The sequence below is a fragment of the Taudactylus pleione genome, unplaced genomic scaffold (genome assembly GCF_031769625.1).
Source record: "Taudactylus pleione unplaced genomic scaffold, aTauple2 ptg000046l, whole genome shotgun sequence".
Lineage (NCBI taxonomy): Eukaryota > Metazoa > Chordata > Amphibia > Anura > Myobatrachidae > Taudactylus > Taudactylus pleione.
This window is the reverse complement of record NW_028284448.1, coordinates 12,239,525-12,258,854: the sequence shown is the minus strand read 5'-3', so window position 1 is coordinate 12,258,854 and position 19,330 is coordinate 12,239,525. Positions and strand designations below refer to the sequence as shown.

The following is a 19,330-nucleotide window of genomic DNA, read 5'->3' as shown; positions in this document are numbered from 1 at the left end:
TAATCGCCTGCAAATCGGGCAGTAAAAGGTTAAAATCGACCAGCAATGTGCGCGCCCGCTTGTTGTTTTTAACATCAATCATCGCCTGAACATGGCAGTCAACCTGACGACCGCCGTCAGGTTGCCATGTTCGGGGATGATTGATCTGCATACACTGAACGTTTGAACGTTCAGTATATGCACTTCACCCCGCAGGAGATGACAGCATCGTAATCGTGCCGTCGTCCCCGCATCGTGTAATGGATGGGCAGCATTAGACTCCGGTTCTATTTTGTTTGGTTTTTGTAACTGGAGCCATAAGAGGACATTAAATGTTGTTAGTAACTCTTACTATAAGGCAATTCGTGTTTGCATTTTTGGTTTAGTGCTTCTTTAATAATTGATGTATAAAAATCACTGGCACAATGACTAGCTTACATTCATCTTAGAATCATTTTACTGAGTTACTGATTATGCAGAGCATTGCATAGTAAATGTTGATAGTGATTTGGGGTATGATCAATAAAGTTTATAATATATTCTACTAATTAAACAGAACCTGGATATTGTTCAGTAATGAGTGTCACAATTGACAATAGCCATAAAAATGCAGCAGGGAAAACTCATTGCTTTGATACAAAGATATACTTTTTTACATGGCAACAACATTTGCCACTAGGCTCAGATATTCACAGCACAACTGGACATTTAGAATACAATAGTCACATGGGGCTGATTCAATTAGGAGCAATGTGCCACTGAACACCCCGCGATGTTTGGATACACACATTGTTGCCCATTACGGTAGGAAGAACATTACTAACATTCTTGCACACCTCTAAGGAGTGCAAGGAAAAACTAGCGATGTCGATGGCCACAAAGTGCTGTGCGGAAGGGCCCATTGCGGCCAAGCCACTAATTGTATGCCCCCCATATTTTATGATCAGCTACAAAATTACTGTAAATGAGTGTTTGTGGATATCCAACTTTGTTGGAAAGCAATTATCAAAGTGGAAATACATGTTTCAATGTTTTGATTATTGTGCTAAACTCTATAACTTTTGTCCAGTAATCTACTGTATTTTATAGGATCTGGTAACGTTTTTGTACACTGAAATCTGGATACAAAGCATAAACATGTTCAGCCATTCAAACTGAATAAGAAACTGAATAAGAAGACAGCTGCTGTTACAATAATAAAACCTGAACTGATGTAATGCTATGAGGTCAAAGCTTTCCTGTTATTATGTATACAAGACTTCTCCTTGGCATCCATTTCCCTGCTTGTTAGTCCCAGCAGCATGTACACACTTGAGCTTTGAATTTCTTTGAGCGGAAATGATGGGATCTTGGCATGGCGGGCTCAATGGGATGTGCAAGCAAGGCAGCTTAGTGTGATCATACAGCTTAGGGATTGTAGCACCAGTTTCAACATTTGGTAATTGTCATACAAAAGATAAAAAGAATATATGAAAATCTGTTTTTGTAAAACAATGTTGATTATATGACAGATACATCTTCTTTTTGAGCATCCTCGGCTGAGCCTGGCTGTAACGTAGTGCAATCCATCATTTTCTTTTCAGGGTCTCCATTCGGAACTTTAGATTTTTCCTGCAAAGTCCTTCCATGGACCCAAGGAATAAGACAAAGGATAAATCCACCAATGATAGGGGGGATACCCGCCAGATAAAATGCGACATCATAAGAGCCAAGGTTGTCACGTAACAAACCTGGAGAAGAACAGGACAATTAAGAAGCTTGAGATACAATCACCAACTTACAATTACAGGAATGTTCAGTAATGATCTCCTTAATTCTGAAGTTAGATTTTCTGTACTGAATCGTCTGCACATGTTCATGCATAACAGTCTGCCATTGCCATTATGACATGGCATAGTAAACTATCTCTAGACCAACTAATGCATACACACTATCCTAGATGAAAGTTCATTTACATATTAGATACAAATCCTACAAGAGTACCAGTGCATTTTGGGTACTCAACAGGACACATTAATGTTTTGAGGACTAGCAAAAAAAAATGGTTTTACAAAGTATTTGAAGCAAATGGCAGAGCATACTGAAATGTATATTTACCTGCAACAGGAGGACCAACAGTCATTGGAATGGACATGAATCCAAGCAGAAAACCAATGGCCTGAGATACATTCTGTGGTCCTACGAGCTCAAAAGCAATGGGAGCCATGATGCATATGAAGCAGCCATCAAACAAGCCCATGAACAGGCAGACAGCAATTAAACCACCAAAGTTGTGGCATACTGGGATCATCATTGACATCAGTCCAATGAAAAAAAAAGACACTACCTGAAGGAAGAAAAGAGATTTCAAAACATATGAAGGATATTGTTATCATACTATATTAAATCAAACACTGTAGTGCATATAGGGGCCTATTCATGATGTTAATTATCGGGGTCCCCGATACGAACGGACCCCGATAATTAACACTCTAATTCGCCGCGGCCACCGAAGCAATTCAGAATTGCTCCGGCGCAGTGGCAGCTAATGTGAAATCAGCTGCCCCCACGAGCAGCTTCACTGCTCCTTTTCGGAGCAGTGCACCTTTTCACTGCTCCTGTCGGAGCAGTGATGGCGGTGCGCATGCATGACCTACAGGTCACTCATGCGCACAAGAGCCCTGACATCCAGTGGAAGGAGCCGGACAGGGGCGGAGGGATCCGAAAAGAATCCCTTCTCGCAACCCGGACCTACTTCCCATAGGGAAGAGCGGGTTGCGAACCCCAAGCGAATATGAAGATGGCGAATGCCCCTGCAGTCAAGCTCCGAAAATATTATATTTTCGGAGCTTGATGAATTCTGTCCCCATTGTATGGGGACAGCGGGCCATTCCGCAAACAGAAGGTAGTTAGGAGATATCTGTGATATATCCTGCTTCACCTTCTTAATGAATGGCCCGAATACTTAATTGTCACAATTGCAGGTGAAAATGTGCTTTTTCACCTGCTTTTGTGACAATTAAGTGATGATGAATAGGCCCCATAGTGTTTCCAGTGAGATATCTCTCCTGGTGGATATAAGTGGTTAAGGGGTCTAGTTACTAAGCAGTGTTATGAGACAGAGTGAAAAGTGATAAGAAAGTGATAAGGTGCCAGCCAATCAGCTCCTAACTGCCATCTCATGGGCTGTGTTTGAAAAATGACAGTTGGGAGCTGATTGGCTGGCACCTTATCACTTTCTTATCACTTTTCACTCTGTCTCCTAACACTGCTTAGTAAATAGACCCCTAAGTGATGTTTACTAGAAAGGAAAAAAGAGCTTTGATGATGTTTGAATACATAAAATAGTAGTGGACAGGGCAAACTTGCAGGTGTTTTAATCATTGGTGAAGGATGTCAGTGCAAACCAGCTGTGTTTTACACCTGCTAAATTATGCTGTATATTCAGGTGTTTAAGTGGAACTCGGGCTGCAATTGTGCACAATGAAAAACAATTTCATGAAAATATTAAATCAGTCAAATATATGAATAATTTACAGATCCCTTTTCAACTTACTGTCCTAAGTTTTAAAAAGAAATATGAGGATGGAACAATTTATTCAAGTGGTTTCTTCTATTATTAATATTATTAAAACTATTTTTATTTATTTTATTTTTAAGTCCTTTTTCAGACCCGTATAGTTAAATTTGTAAAAACACCTCAAAATGCATGCCATGTTACTATGGGGTAAAGTTTCTTTGCATCAACTAACTACATATTCCGGAATGCAATGTATTGGTTCGCGTACACGTCGGTCAGCAAGATAAAGTGAGGACATAGAGGGTGTGTGATGCAAAGAATTGTCTTCAAAGCTGACATATCACAGACGGGATGAGGTCATAGGGGTTGACATTTACAATGGGGAGGTGCGTACCCGGTAACCATTAGACCACAGGGACTTTTTGTTGACAATCTAATCATTTCAACATTTCATTAGACTGTCAACTACCATGTCGATATTATGAAAGTCGACAATATATACCACACCCATCAAAGGTATCCCCAGTGTAGTCTAAGTACACATGTGCAATTATACTGACAATGACACAGCCACAGGGGCCAGCAGCTCTGTGTTGTAGATTTTGCCACTTACAATAAGCAATTAAGCTGAGTGGAATAATGGATAACTGGAAAGGACAGCAGGCGAATATTTCAGCACTTTATGGTAAGGGGACAAAGCAATAACTTTAAATTCTTAAAATGAACAAACCCCAACATATAACATTTTGTAACTTGAGTATAAAAGGCTGGTAGATCATAAGAACACAGAAAAGTCCTGCTCAGTAATAGTAATTTTGCAACTTGGGCACGGAACCCTGTCCTGGCGGTTGGAATCCCGACAGCGGCTGCCCGACATGGGTGAAAATCCAGATCGTCCCTAAGGTAAGTATTCATTAACCTAATTCCCCCCCCCCCTAACCTCCTTAGGGGTGCCTAACCCTAACCTTCCCCCCAGTGCCTAACCCAAATCCCCCCTTCTAAGGGCCTAAACCTAACCCCCCTCCCCCTAGCCTAACCCTAACCTCCCAGGGGGGGTGCCTAACCCTAAGACCCCCCCGGGAGCCCTACACCTAACTTTCACCCCCCCCCCCGTGGCTGTCCGCGCTCACTTCGATCGGGTTGCCGGGCACCGGTCTCCTGGCGTCAGTAAAATGACAGGCGTCTAGATTTAGACGCCTGTCATTTAACCCTCGCCGGGATAAAGCAATCGGGAAGCCGGCTGTCGGGATTAGGTCCACCGGCTTCCCGACTGCATACCTTGGGCACAGTATGTGTGTACCAGTATGGCTAGCATCCTATCAGTGGGTTTCAGGTATTAAGCGTAAATTGGCTGAGAACGTGCCATGGCCCCTTTGGTAGTGCATCCTGTTTTGTAGAGCTGGGCAAAATTAAGATCTTATTTTGTGGAGCAAGATTCCTGATATCAAATAAAGAATTGGAGATAGCACACTTGCATGGGTGTTGTCAGCTGTGCGTAGGAGTGAACCGCCTTTTTCACTCTACAACAGGATGGTGCTTGGAACTGGAGAAGATCAGGGGTTATATTTACTAAGGTCGCTTTTAGTTGATATTAAAATCGATCTAAATTGATATTGTGTTTCTGGGGCTAAATCACACATTTACTAACACTTAAAAAAACAAATAAAAAATAGTCTGTTAGTAAATGTGTGATTTAGCCCCAGAAACACATCGATTTAGACTGATGAAAATCGACCCTTAGTAAATATACCCCCAGGTCTCTTTCTATATTTTTAATAGAATGTATTTTGCACCGTCCTATAGCATTTTGGCAGAAAACTACATTTCTAGGTGCAAATAACCCAATGTTAAATTAAATATGTAAATCTTCAAATTTATCTGTTTATGAGCACATAATGGTTTGAATTCAATTCTGTGCGAGATCCCGTTGGAGCCTCACAGGATTCTGGAGGTAAGAAACGTTCCTTAGTTTTGCTAACAAACATGAGCAACGTTTTACTTACCGTAATAGCCACAACTGCACTAAGTGGTACATTGTGTGAGTCTCCAGTGGGACCATGCACTGAACTGAATCTGCCAATATATATGTGAACTGTATACTACATGACATGGCTTGAAAAGAAATCACTGATGGAAAAGAAGCAAATGCATAAATTAATTTATGGGTTACAAAAAGTTTTGCAGTTCTTCTTCTAGGACGTATTAATCATAAAGGGAGACATTTACACTACAAGGTTTGTGTCAGGTCTGTAGCTGTTTGAGCTGATAGCCCACATGAATGAATTTGGCTTGATTTGGGGAATCCCACCTTTGTTTGACCAAATTCATATATAATGCATTACAATATGCTAGAAAGATTTATGTAACTGTATAGCTAAGTAGCTTTACCTGCAAGTACACCTTCTTCACACCTGGAATGTAATCTGTAACTCTCCCAAAAATTAACCTTCCAAGTCCAGATGTAATACCAAGGCATAGTAAGAGGACCTCTTGCTTTACCTCACTTCCAAGCCGCTCCTGAACATGTTTCATCTATGAAATAATAGAAACATATTTAAGAATGACAAAGTAAAATTATCAATGATTACATTAACTAAGAATTACATAAAATTTACTGTATATCTACCATTCCTTGCTCTGCACTGCTAATAGATAACGCAGTATGTACCAAGATGAAAAATGTGGTAAACCCCCCAAAATGCAATTACTACATCCCGCCCATAATCCGTTACTTTCCCAGAATTAAAGGCACCATAACCCTTTCACTGAGACACTTTTTTCTTTTACACTTAATTGTCTATAATTACAATATGTTTGTATGCATGAAACCATTCTGTGGAGTATATGCAAACTTAAAAAGTAGTTTGAACCACTCACCCCTTAGTTGCTTACAACTATAAAACAGGCAGTATGGCTAAGCAATACCCCTTTCATACTTGCAGCCAGGGCCGGATTATAGGAGGGGCGAATGAGGCGGTCGTCCTGGGCCCCCCACACATAGAGGGCCCCGACACACTGACCCACTACAATGGAGGCCAATTCCGGGATTGGGGGGATCCCGGGATTTTAGGCCAAAAACGGCAGGATTGAACTGCGCATTGCGAAGTTTGGCCGGGCAGCGTTAAGCACTTTGCTTAGAGCGTGCTGCCCAGCCCACGGTGGCACATGTAGCGTGGAGTACAGGCTGTGTGTGGCATAGTGGGTGTGACTTCAGTGGTCACGCAGCACGCTGTGCAGCCCCACGCCGGCCAGCCCCCTTAGCGGCTGCGGAGGTGAGCAGCACTGCAGAGTGCAGACTAACTGGGAGTAGGGACTGGGGGAGCCCGAGATGGAATGCCGCGGCCGCCTCCTTAGCTGGACTCCGGACTGTCGCTGCCGCCGCCACTGCTGTAAAAAGGATGAAGGAAAGGATTGAGGAGCAGAATGGAGGCTGTTCTGTGTGCAGCACTGCCTGGAGTTTATTAGTGTTTGTTTTTTTTTTTTAATTAGTGTGGTGCTGGCTGGGGCTGCCATAAAAGTAGTTTTATTTCTGTGGGGGGCCCGAAAGGTTTGATTTTTTTTTGTCCCGTGGGCCCCCACAAGTTTGTTGCCCTGGGGCCCCCACAGACCTTAATCCGGCTCTGCTTGCAGCAATAACCCGGGTTATTGAATGTGAACGCACAGCAACCCGGGTTACTGTAGTGTGAAAGGGCCAGATTGAAATAAGCCGGGTCGAGCGACCTGGCATTGCAGCCCCGGTAATGAGCAGGGTTGAACACAGATTCAACCCAGCTCGCAATGCAGTGTGAATGGGTCCCGTTTAATACATAGGAAGATCTCATCTCCAAGCGCCGGCTCAGCACGTGATGGCGGTGACGTCATCGACCCAACAATAAGCAGGACCGTGCAGCCAGTCTGAAAAGGGTCTCAGCTGGGTCGCACCCGGGATGGACGTGTGAACAAAATCTGGGGTGAGACCAAGCATTGCAATCTGAAAGGGGTTGCAGTGTGTGGCTTAAGGACTAAGGGGTCTATTTACTAAGCAGTGTTAGGAGACAGAGTGAAAAGTGATAAGAAAGTGATAAGGTGCCAGCCAATCAGCTCCCAACTGTCATTTTTCAAACACAACCTGTGAGATGGCAGTTGGGAGCTGATTGGCTGGTACCTTATCACAGACTTATCACTTTTCACTCTGTCTCCTAACACTGCTTAGTAAACAGACCCCTAAAGCTTTTTGACATACCCCACTTAAACAATTGTCCTGGGAAATTAGAGATGCAAGATTTTATGTTAGTCCTGACAAACCTACTGTACCCTTTTTTAACATTTCTTTTACCATTTGTTCTTCCCACAAACACCTACACCTTTGAGTAATATGATGAATTGTACTCAAAATATGGCTTAATAGCTCCAAAATCAACTTGTTATTATTATCAATTATTTATATGCACCTCAAGGGGTCCGCAGCGCCTTACAAAGTACATAAGCAGAGACAGTGCTAACAAAACAAGAAAAAGAAAACTTACAGTATAAAACATTGTAGAACAAGGAGTACAATTTATATAAACAATACTGCATATGTAGACATAATATCCCCAAAACCGCACCACTGGCTGAACCCAAAACTTTGGTGACGTTGTTGGCAGTGGGGGAGAGATGGTACTATAAGTGAGGGAGGGAAAAGCACATGAGGAAAGAGGGACCCTGGAGTAACAGAGGAGAGAGAGAGTGAGCGTGAATCATGGAATAGGGATGATTTGCAGGTACTTCATCCCTGGTGCAAGGTGATGATGACAGCGAGCATGGTTTATAAACATTGCTGCAACAGCAGACCTTCCAACATGACCCCTTCTTTCAGGTACAAAATGCTCTGTTCCTGGACTTCTGGCTAATTTATGAGTGCGGTCATCTGTGTTGAATTAGATAATTGATAAGAAAGGTGTTAGCACAGATGATAGCAACCATAAATAAAGCGGGAAGTCCAGGAAAAGAGTATTTTGTACCTGATGGAAGGGGTCATGTTGGAGGGCCTGCAACAGCGGTTATAATACTCAAATAAGCAGCATAGCGACTGAAACCAAAGGTTAGGTGCGGCTGTAGGCAGTACAGAATAGATGATAGTACAATTAAGGGAAGGAAAAGCACATGAGGAAAGAGGCCCTGCTCGTGGGAGCTTACATTCTACACACTAATATGTTTTAGTGTGGACTAAAATAAAGGTTAAAATTCTACATTTGGGTCTTGTTCGATTTGCTTTTAAAATGCTCCATGTGACTTAAGGGGTGTAGTAGGTAATACCGCCGGCTGCATGGCCGGCGGTTCAATCCAGACAGCTGAAGCCCGGCAGGGGTGAAGATCCTGATCGCTAATAAGATAAGTATAACTAACCCTATTTTCCCACCTAACCCTCCCTTAGGGGTGCCTAACCCTAACCTACCCCCCAAGTGCCTAACCCTAACCCCCCTCTAAGTGCCTAAACCTAACCCCCCATCCCCTGGCCTAAACCTAACCCTCCCCGGGGGGGGTGCCTAATCCTAAATCCCCCTAGGAGCCCTAAAACTAAAGCTCCCCCCATGGCTGTCCGCGCCCGGCTTACCTTCGTTCGGTATGCCAGGTGTCGGGCTCCCGGCGTAGGTCTAATGACAGGCGTCGGGTTTTCGACGCCTGTCATTAGTACCTTGCTGGGATTTGACAGTCGGGAAGCCGGTGGTCGTCATGTAGACCGTCGGCTTCCTGACTACATCCCGACTTGAGTACTTATTATCTGCACTTTGTGGTTACATACTGTAATGTATATGAATTGTGTACTGTGTTCTGTCCAATATTTGAACTGATGCCACAATGCTTGTCGTATTCCAGCGCATCTGCTCCAGTTATTTCCATGGGGAGGGAGGCATATTAATTACCTATGCAGTAGTTGGTCGCATCTCACTTTTGTGGCAAACTCTGCTTAGGTAGCAAAATGTGGTTTTACTCCTGAGCACATTTTTCATTTCTGTTTAGACACAAATTGGGTCCAACTCTGAATAAGGTCCTATATATTATTTGTCCTATTTAGTTACTAATTAAGTTGATTTCATACTCTTTGTTCACTCATCTATAATATTATTAGAACGTTGTGTCTGTCTGTCTGTTCCAAGTTGGCGCAAAACTGTGGTCACCCACAGCTTTGCGAGTGGGCTGGAGTAAAAAAAAAATAAAAAAATGCCCTGATTCAGAGTGAGCGCTCGCCAGCAACGAGCGGCTCTGAATCAGGCCCTCAATTCCAAATCGTCAAAAACGGGACCCGGCAAAACTGAAACCAGCGAAAAGTTATGTCAGTTTTGGGGAAATCAGCCTGACACCCCCCAAAGATGCACTGACATGGGGAATCACTATGGGTACCCCCGAAAAATGTCCTGCTAAACGTATGTGGGTTTTTTAAATGGTCTCAATAGGTGCTATTTAGCGTCTTCCAAGCAAGTGGTGAAGAATAGCATTTTGTTACTTTTTTGGGGGGGGAAATTATTACCATCAAATTTTGGGGTACATGAAAATGGGCGTAACATATTTTACAGTTGCTAAAGTCAAGCATTAAAAAGCGCCAAAAACGCACATTCAGCAAGCACCTGCAATCAAAAATACACCTCCCCCATACTTGCAGACCAAAATGGCTATTTTGGTAGTTTTTGAATTTGTACCCCGCTAATTTTTTTCGCCCATTTTTTCAAAGTGCTTTTTTAGGGTGTCCTTTGTGGGGGGTTTTGCATTTTTTTACGCAGTTAGCGTCAAGGTGGGTGTCCAAAGGGTGCAGAGTGATGGTTTGCACCCCATGCATTTTTTCCACCGGGTGTTCATAGGCAAAACTTTTTAGCCTATTACATTACATTGCGTATTCGCATAAATGAAAATCTGCGAAAATTATGTCATCGGCGAAAAAGTATCGCCGAAACTGACTTTTCGCTTCTAATTGAATACGGCAATTGAATACGGCCCTAAATCTCTATACTTGGCCACCATAAAGTACATTATTTCTCTTAGGGTATGGTATGATAAGTTGACATTTAGAATGTCAACACCAGAATGTCGACAGGTTCTGAATGTCAACAGTCAGAATGACGACATGGACTTTAGGTCGACAACCAGTATGTCAACATTCAAATATGTCGACATGGTTACTGTGTTCATAATGTCGACATTTAAAATGTCAACTTTCTTGTTAAATGTCAACATCAGAATGTTTTTCTTATTTTAGCCTAACCCTAGAAATAAGCACAAAACCGTATATCTACATTATGAAATCGAGATGTTAAGCGGCAACATTATGAACATGTCGAAATTTTTGAATTTTGACATAATGGTTGTTAAGATAAATTCCATGTCGACATTCTGACCGGATCCCCTCTAGAAAAGATATCTCATCATGTAATCTATTAAAAATGGTTTGAAAAGGTAAATTGCCCAACAAATGTTTTAATCGCAGATTTGGAAAGCTTGTAGTATTAAAGATCTGTGGAACTGAAGGAATGTCCTCTATATTCAATACAGAAAGGGTCACAATAACATGTTTTTAAGATGAGAATATTTAGCTGGTTCCAGGATAAACCACAAAGTACAGCTGCCAAATAAAGGAAATGTCTATCTGGCACTAAGTACACCCTCAGTGGATTTGCATAATCACTGACATAAATATTAGCCATTTATTCCTCTAAATCACGGTTCTCAACTCAGTCCTCAGGATCCAAAACAGTGCATGTTTTCCAGATCTCCTCACAGAATAACAAGGGAAATAATCAGCTCCACCTGTTGTTCTTTTAAAATGTGTCAGTGAGTAATGAATACACCTGTGCACCAGCTGTGTGACCTGTGTGGGGTCCTGAGGACTGAGGGCTTGATTCAGAGCCGGATGCTCTGACCAGAGCGCTCGCTCTGAATCAGGGCCCTACTACCTAAAAATGGAGCTGCCTCTTGGACGCTCCTATAGCTGTGGGTTACCACCCACAGCTTATGCGAGCGTCCATGATGATGGTCGCGATGGTCAAGACCATCGCGACCATCGTGCTTGCGACGAGACCCTGCGCAAGCCCTGGAGTGATTTTGGCTCTATCAGAGCCAAAATCACTCCCACTGACATCACTAGTGTGGGGCTGGACCCAGACGGTAGGCGTTCCCATGGGAACGCCTCCGTCTGGCAGCCACGCCCCCGGCTCGCCCACCAAAGGGGGCGTGCTGTCAATCAACATCGACAGCACGCCCCCTTTGGTGCGAGACCTGGAGCGACGGCTTCCCCGTCGCTCCCCGGGTCTCGCGCATGCGCACGACGGAGCTCCCTCCGTCGTGCGCATGCGCACTAGGGCACCATCGACCCGCTTGCGGGCGCTCAGCGCTCGCGAGCAGGTCTGAATCAGGCCCTGAGTTTGAGAACCACTGGTCTAAATTAAAAACAGAATGCTAGTTAAGACTGTCAAGTGAAAGGGGGCAATGTAAACATGAGACTGTAGAGGGACCTATACAAGTTGTATAAGTTAGTATTCAGAAAGTAGTGTTGGATTCAAGAAGGGCAATTTCTTATTTACTACTTGGAATCGGAATTTAGCCGCCGGATCAAATACCGACAGCGGCACCCCCACTGGTTGGAATCCCGACTGCAGCAGGTAAGTACTCTAACCCTCCCCTCTCCCTCCCTTAGTGGTGCCTAGCCCTGACCTCCTCCACTAGTGCCTAACCCTAACCTCCCACAGTTAGTGCCTAAACCTAACTCTGCCCTCCCCGCACCCTAAACCTAACCCTCCCGGGGGGTGCCTAACCCTAACCCCCCCTAGTAGTGCCTAGCCCTAACACCCCCTTTCCCTACCCTAACACTCTCGGGGGGGTGCCTAACCCTATGTCCCCCCGGAGATTCCTATAGCTATCCTCCCCCCCCACGCTAAGACACCCGGCTTACTTTCGTTCGTTCGTTCGGTGAGCCGGGTGTCGGGATTTAGTAGTGGGGCTAATGATAGGCGTCAGGATTTTGACGCCTATCTTTAGTCCCATGTCGGGATGTGGATGTCGGGATATCGCCCGCCGGTATCCTGACTGCATCCCGTACTACTTGCCTAGTACACATTTCACCATTCTTGCTCTGGAACCCTTTACCGTAATATCTGAAAAAAGATCTATTGAATCATGCATTACATGATAGTAGTCCTGCATTTGGTATTATACATAGAGTGCTTGGCCCTATTCTACTACTCCGTTTTGCTCACATGGGACCAGTTCAGTAGAAGGGACTAGGCAGAGCAGCAGAGAACAAGCACAAACTGAAGAATACTAAACACTGTCAATACAATATGGCTGAAACACAAAATAGAAGTTAAAACAATCACTTACCAAGTGAACGTAAGGCACAAAGTATCCGAAAAGTGCTGCTGGGATTCCAAATGCCCATATGCAGTAGCTCTTTGATTTGAAGACGGAGAAATTGAAGATCTGTTTCCGTCTGTTACTGCGTCTAGGTAGGAGTGGCTTGTAGGTGAACCCAGCCAAAAAGAGAATAAACATAAGGATGCACAAGACACGTAGGGTGTGGTAAAGTCCTATCCCGTCAAGCAGATAGCGGAGGAAAAAAGGCAATAACACAGTAAACAGGCTGCTGCCTGCTGTAACGATCCCATTCACAAGTCCCAGACGTTTCTTGAAATAGTGTCCCAAGATTACCAGGGATGGCTGGTAAGCAAACGAACAGCCACAGGCAAATAAAATGCCATAGGTAAAATAGAGAGTCTCTAAGTTTCTGCGGAAAGAGATTTGCACAAAATAAGAATATACCCAAGTAAATGCAACATTTTATACTACCATTTAAAATGAACAAGACATCCAAAGTCATCCTCCAGATGACGTATAAGAACTACAGAACACTGTATAACATCTGCTTAACTGTTCCAATCCTGAGGTTTCCAACAAAGTGCCCACCACAATTACTAGTGCACCAGTGTCCCCAAACAAATAACATGTACTGCATTATGAATTTACATATATATTGTAAATTGGGAATATGTCTATAATATATCATACTTGTATTGCATTGTCTTACATAACAAATCAAAGTTTTAGTTACTGTATGTAAAGATGACTATTCAAAGATGGCTATGATCAAACTTGAGTAGATCATTAATAGGCATGTTGGAAAATGCACTAGAAAGATGAACAAATAAGCCTGTATGTGAGGTATCCAAACGTCACAGTCCACTGTGTAAACTATGAACAAAATGGCCGCCCACAAGGTGATTCTGTCGGCCTCGTCATCATTTTGCTCCATTCTAACATCAAATAGTCTCAGTGGAAGTTTGTTAGTTTAACAATATTAAGTATGGTGTACATAAGGCTTAGCAAGCTTTATGATGATCTTACCTCACAAACGAACTGGAAAGCAGACCAATGATACCAACCCCAGCACCAACAACTGCCGTCTTCCGACACCCAAACATGTCCGTAAATACACTGACCACTGGGGAGCAGAAAAATATAATTCCCATGGCCAAGGAGCTCACCCATGCTGAGGAACAAAAGAAAGGATTAAAGTTATTAAATAGTAAAACGACAACAAAATAAAAGGTCAGAAATGTGAGTAACTGGAGGAACATTATACTGCATACGTACTATATATTAGTCCTGATGAAGGTCAGATGTTTGTTAATAAAAACCAATGGGTCTGATCCTAAGGTGCATGTAATGTGCTCACAATTTCAGCTGCTTCCAGTGATAGAAAATGAATGTGTATATTCACCTGTATCCTAAGGTGCCCAAATTAAAGTGACCGCACCACACCCAGCCCTACGGTTCCCAGTGTGAATCATCCCCATTCCTGGTGCAGGAGATCCCAGTGAAAATGGCTGGATCTCTGCATACACTTCCCTCAGAATAGACGCAAGTGGTAATGCGGATGGATCTCACAGATTTAAGTATACTGAGAATGCACTAAGGAAACTGACCACAGTGCATGCGCCAAACAGACTTTAAGTACACAGGTGGCATTTGCTAGTGCGTACAGATTGATCTGTGCTTCAACAGAGCACACTTTCTGTAATATGGGCAATTCAGGGTGGTGAAATTACAAACACACACTCTGTCCCATCTAGTACAGGGGTGGGGAACCTTTTTTTCTGTCTAGGGCCATTTTGATATATATATAACATTATTCACAGGCCCGGTGCAGGCCACGCCCCCTCCGCGTGATATCACACGGGGGCAGGGCCACAATCGCTGGTGATTACAGCAATACCCAGAGCATCCTGATGATGTCCCAGGGAGCTGTAAGCATCGCTGTGACCGTCTGAAGCGCCCTAAGGACGACCCAGGCGGCACTGCTGCATAGACTCTGGCTGCAGGGTGCCTTTCTAGGCACCTTGCTAGGCAGATGAGGCTAGCAGAAAAAAGCTCAGAGGGCCAGACCAAATGATTCCGAGGGCCTTATACAGCACCCGGGCAGGAGGTTCCCCATCCTTGATCTAGTAGGTGTGCCATGGGAGTGTCATGGGGTGTAGGCCGGCTTTACTACTCAATTGTACTCTGTAAAGGTGGGTGCCTGTTTTAAACGTATCTTTTGCACCTAGCATGGGGTGGGTGTAAGTCCAGATACCGATGATGATGGCTGCGGACAGAAAAACAGTGGGTATGATAGGTTTACACATGCAGTGACACAGATTTCTGCATACACAGGCGGATTCTCACATTAGCATAAGTTAGTCATACCTCTTTAACATAGCTAATGGTGGGTCGCACCTGGGGATTTCTGCACGTGTCGATCCCGGGTGCGACCCGCCTGAGACCCCTTTCAGACTGGCAGCCCGACCCGGCATTAGGGCCATCGGCGTCACGTGATGAGCCGGCATTGGGAGATGAGATCATCTCCAAGCGCCGGCTCTCCCAATGCAGTGAACGGGACCCAGGTCGCCTCAACCCGGGTTACCCTTTGACAGTGCGTCGCGAGCCGGGTTAATCTCGTGTTCAATAAAAGAAAGAACCTGGCGCTTATTAAATGATTCATGAAGAAGAGAAAAGGGAGAAAGTATCTGCACACTAATTATTGTAAACAGAAACCCCCATATATAATTATAATATGTATTTAATTAGGTAGTGGGGGTGCAGCCCTGATCAACCAAAATTAATCTAAATTTTGAAAAAAGGGGGAGTAAGGGGTTGTTTTGGTGGGCGCACAAGAACAAATTGATAATCAATAAAATATAGCTTTTATTTCATAATATGTTAACATACCCCAATTTAAGGGGGATTATACAGTGAAACATAAAGGGTTAAAAAATGTTTTTATACAGATCAACTATGTTGTGTGAAAGAAAATAATCCTAGATAAATGTGAAAGAACACTCAATTAAAATAAAAAATCAGGTCCACTGATGAATTGTTAATGATATAAGGTATATAAGGAAAATACGGTGAAGACAGAATACCAATATATTTTGTTCAATATCTTCAAAATTTGCCTAATACTGGCTTCTCATAATTGTCTGTATCACCAGTAGATTTTAATACATTCCTAACTCCACAACGGATTACAAGTGCATTTAATATAGAGCAGCCCAAAAAGAAAATGTATTTCCCTTATTGTTAGTAGGAAGAGCAGATTTAATAGGGGTACATAGTTATTCACACACCTTAGATGTTAATACTGTACAAGCCACCTCTTAATATTTCTGTGCCAGCACAATCAATGCTTAAAGATTTAATTAAGCAACACTCAGAAATATAGGGAATTGATATTATATCCCAGTCAGGTGTAAGAGTGCTTAGTCTTTTTTAATTAACCACACCCTAATATTTCTGTACCAACATAATCAATATTGCATATATATTTAAACAGCACTCAGAAATACAGGGAGTTGATATTATATCCCGGTAAGGTGCAAATGTGCTTGATCCCCTTTGATTGTTAGTATTGCAACATATTCAGAGATGTTATACAATTGTTGCTATTGCGGAGTAGTTTATCAAGCAGTAGCAACAGTATCCTTAAGCTGCCCATCCACTAGGCGAGGCGGGAGACGACGGCACGATTACGACGCCATTGTCTCCCGCGGGATGAACTGCATACACTGAACGTTCAGACGTTCAGTGTATGCAGATCAATCATCCCCGAACATGGCGGCTGTCAGGTTGATCGTCATGTTCGGGCGATGATTGATGTTAAAAACGACCAGCGGGCCCATGCATCGCTGGTCGTTTTTAACCTTTTGCTGCCTGATTTGCGGGCGATTACCAAGCGATGGAGCGATAACGACGTTATCGCTAGGTTTAATCGCCTAGTGGATGGGCAGCATTAGACTGCTGCTCATATGTGCTGTTTCTTAAGGGGCCTACATCCATTAGCAGATCTTTCTGAAAGACAAAAGACAAAAGATTTATCTTTTGAAAATTCCTGGGGCTGCTGTGACAGATATCTGTCATGTACATGACAGATTTTTGCAAACGACGAACGATATTGCATGACATCATTCTGGGAGTGGATTTTTTTTAATGTTTCTATTTATTTTCATTAAAAAATCGTTCGTCGTTTACCCCGACAGATATTTCTAATATCTGTCAACGATAAACGATAATTGACCAACATCAGGAGAGACATAAGACCCAATTTGTCGGCCGCGGGAGTGCACATTTTTATCGTTCAGAGCCTATCCATTAGCAGATAAATTGAACGACTGAACGATAAATTGTTCATCGTTCAAATTCATCTGCTAATGGATAGGCCCCTTTAGATTAATAATTATTTATAATTCAAAGATTATTCACACTCTATATAAATCGTTTACAATAAATGTGCAACAGTTGTTTAAAGAGTTTGGCAATTATTGAAGTGTTAATGGTGTAACCCCACTTGTTATAAAGGTATATAAGAGACAATTCTCAAGTTCTTATACTATGAAATGGTTAGGTGTATATTGATATCTGTCTCTAATTACACATCACAGGTTTGCTTACTGGTAGTCTCCCCTGCTCTTTATCATGTATTAAAATGGGAGCTGCTAACTAAAATGTTGTATCTAGTTAGTATAGGCAGTATTTGGCCCCATAATTGCAAGTCACAGATTTGCTTAGTGGCAGTCTCCCCTGCAAATTTTCATGTATCACAGTGAGAGCAGCTACCTAAAGCACTTAATCAAACTAGTATAGGCAATATTTAGCCCCAATAAACAAACACAGTGGACCAGCTAAAAACGCCGACACGCGCGTTTCACTGTAAGTAACAGCTTTGTCAAGGCTGAACCCAATTGTTCAGCTCAGCTGGGTATTAATTGAGAAGTGGAGCTACCTTGTGTCACATGGGATCACTGACCAATAGGAGACGACTATACTCGCGGTCATGTGATCTCCTCCCATGTGGTCTGGAACAGCAGATTGTAAACATTGGTCATAGTCATATGGTCAAAACCTTCATCCAATGAAAAGGAAGGTGTGTCAGTCTATTGTGATCGCATTGAAAACAATTGTCAGGGGAAACAGCTCACTTCAAAAATAGTAAGTGCAGAGTAATAGGTTATTATCAGTAATATCTAGAAACAGTATTAGGTAGTTGATATAGCAAATAGTATCTTAAACAAACTATTAAAATGATGCCTCTATAAAATATATGAACTATAGAATATTACCTATAATTAAATATTTGAACTAAATAAAACAGATACTACTAAGAAAAGGAAAAGGAAAGAAAAGAGGGGTAAGGAAAATAAAAAAGGTTTTTTTTTGTGTATTATATCAACATTAGGATCCTTCCTTAAAATCAAAAGAGGAAGGAATATAGGGCCTGATTCAGAGCCGAACGCTCTGACCAGAGCACTCACTCTGAATCAGTGCCCTCCTCCCTGAAAATGGAGCGGCCTCCACCCACAGCATATGCGAGCGGCCAAAAAGATGGTCGCGATGGTCAAGACCATCGCGACCATCGGGCTTGCGACGAGACCCTGCGGTAGGGTCTCGCTGCCGCAAGCCCAGGAGTGATTTTGGCTCTATCAGAGCCAAAATCACTCCCACTGACATCATTACTGATGTCAGTGGGGCCGGCTTCAGACGGTAGGCGTTCCCATGGAACTGATTTTTATTCTTTCACCATCAATTGTATTTAGAGCACTCACTCATATATATATGGCAGCACAGACGGTGTAATGGTTAGCGTTATTACCTCACAGCGCTGAGGTCATGGGTTGATTCCCACTACGGCCCTAACTGTGTGGAGTTTGTATATTCTCCCTGTGCTTGCCTGGGTTTCCTCCGGGTTCTCCGGTTTCCTCCCACACTCCAAAATATTTAGGCTAATTGGATCCCCACAAAATTGACCATAATGTGTATGTTTGCGAACATGTGGTAGGGAATATAGATTGTAAGCTCCACTGGAGCAGGGACTGATGTGAATGGTAAGATATTCTCTGTAAAACGCTGTGGAATATGTGTGCGCTATATAAATAACTGGTAATAAATGAATAATATATATAGTCGAAGCTGAATAATTGGCTGAGACAAGATCAGTTTAAAATTTAATCGCGACGACGCCACCTTGCGAATGGCCGCAAGATGCCATCTTGAAAATGAGATCACAAGACGCCATTTTGCGAATGGCCGCCTAAGCGTCATTTTAGATAAACTCACATTTTAGTACATGTGGCGATGATACTATTAGCACCATGCGATTGCATTTTTCACCATTTCTCATACACACATTAATACACACAATTGCGTTGTTAACTAGTCGCATATTAGTGAATGCATAGGACTTTGTATGAAACCGCTGTTTTATTAGCTTTATGTGCACGCATCTGCCCCAAGTTAACTAGCATCCTTATATCAAACCCTCAATACCCACACATTACATATTCACACATAAGGTTCAATAAGCTTTAAAGTGTA

General features: G+C 42.9%; 1 protein-coding gene across 1 annotated transcript in view; it reads right to left on the bottom strand.

Moving 5' to 3' along the window:
* Positions 1-402: 402 nt before the first annotated feature.
* SLC16A10 (solute carrier family 16 member 10) overlaps positions 403-19,330 on the bottom strand; it is a 146,729-nt gene continuing 127,801 nt past the window's right edge. Inside the window, exons 2-6 of the mRNA XM_088460416.1 lie at positions 13,829-13,973; positions 12,809-13,211; positions 5,867-6,010; positions 2,077-2,305; positions 403-1,709 (exon numbers count right to left, since the gene is read on the bottom strand). Coding sequence (XP_088316542.1) covers positions 1,480-1,709; positions 2,077-2,305; positions 5,867-6,010; positions 12,809-13,211; positions 13,829-13,973 — 1,151 coding nt within the window. The 3' untranslated portion in view covers positions 403-1,479. The remainder of the gene's footprint in view (positions 1,710-2,076; positions 2,306-5,866; positions 6,011-12,808; positions 13,212-13,828; positions 13,974-19,330) is intronic.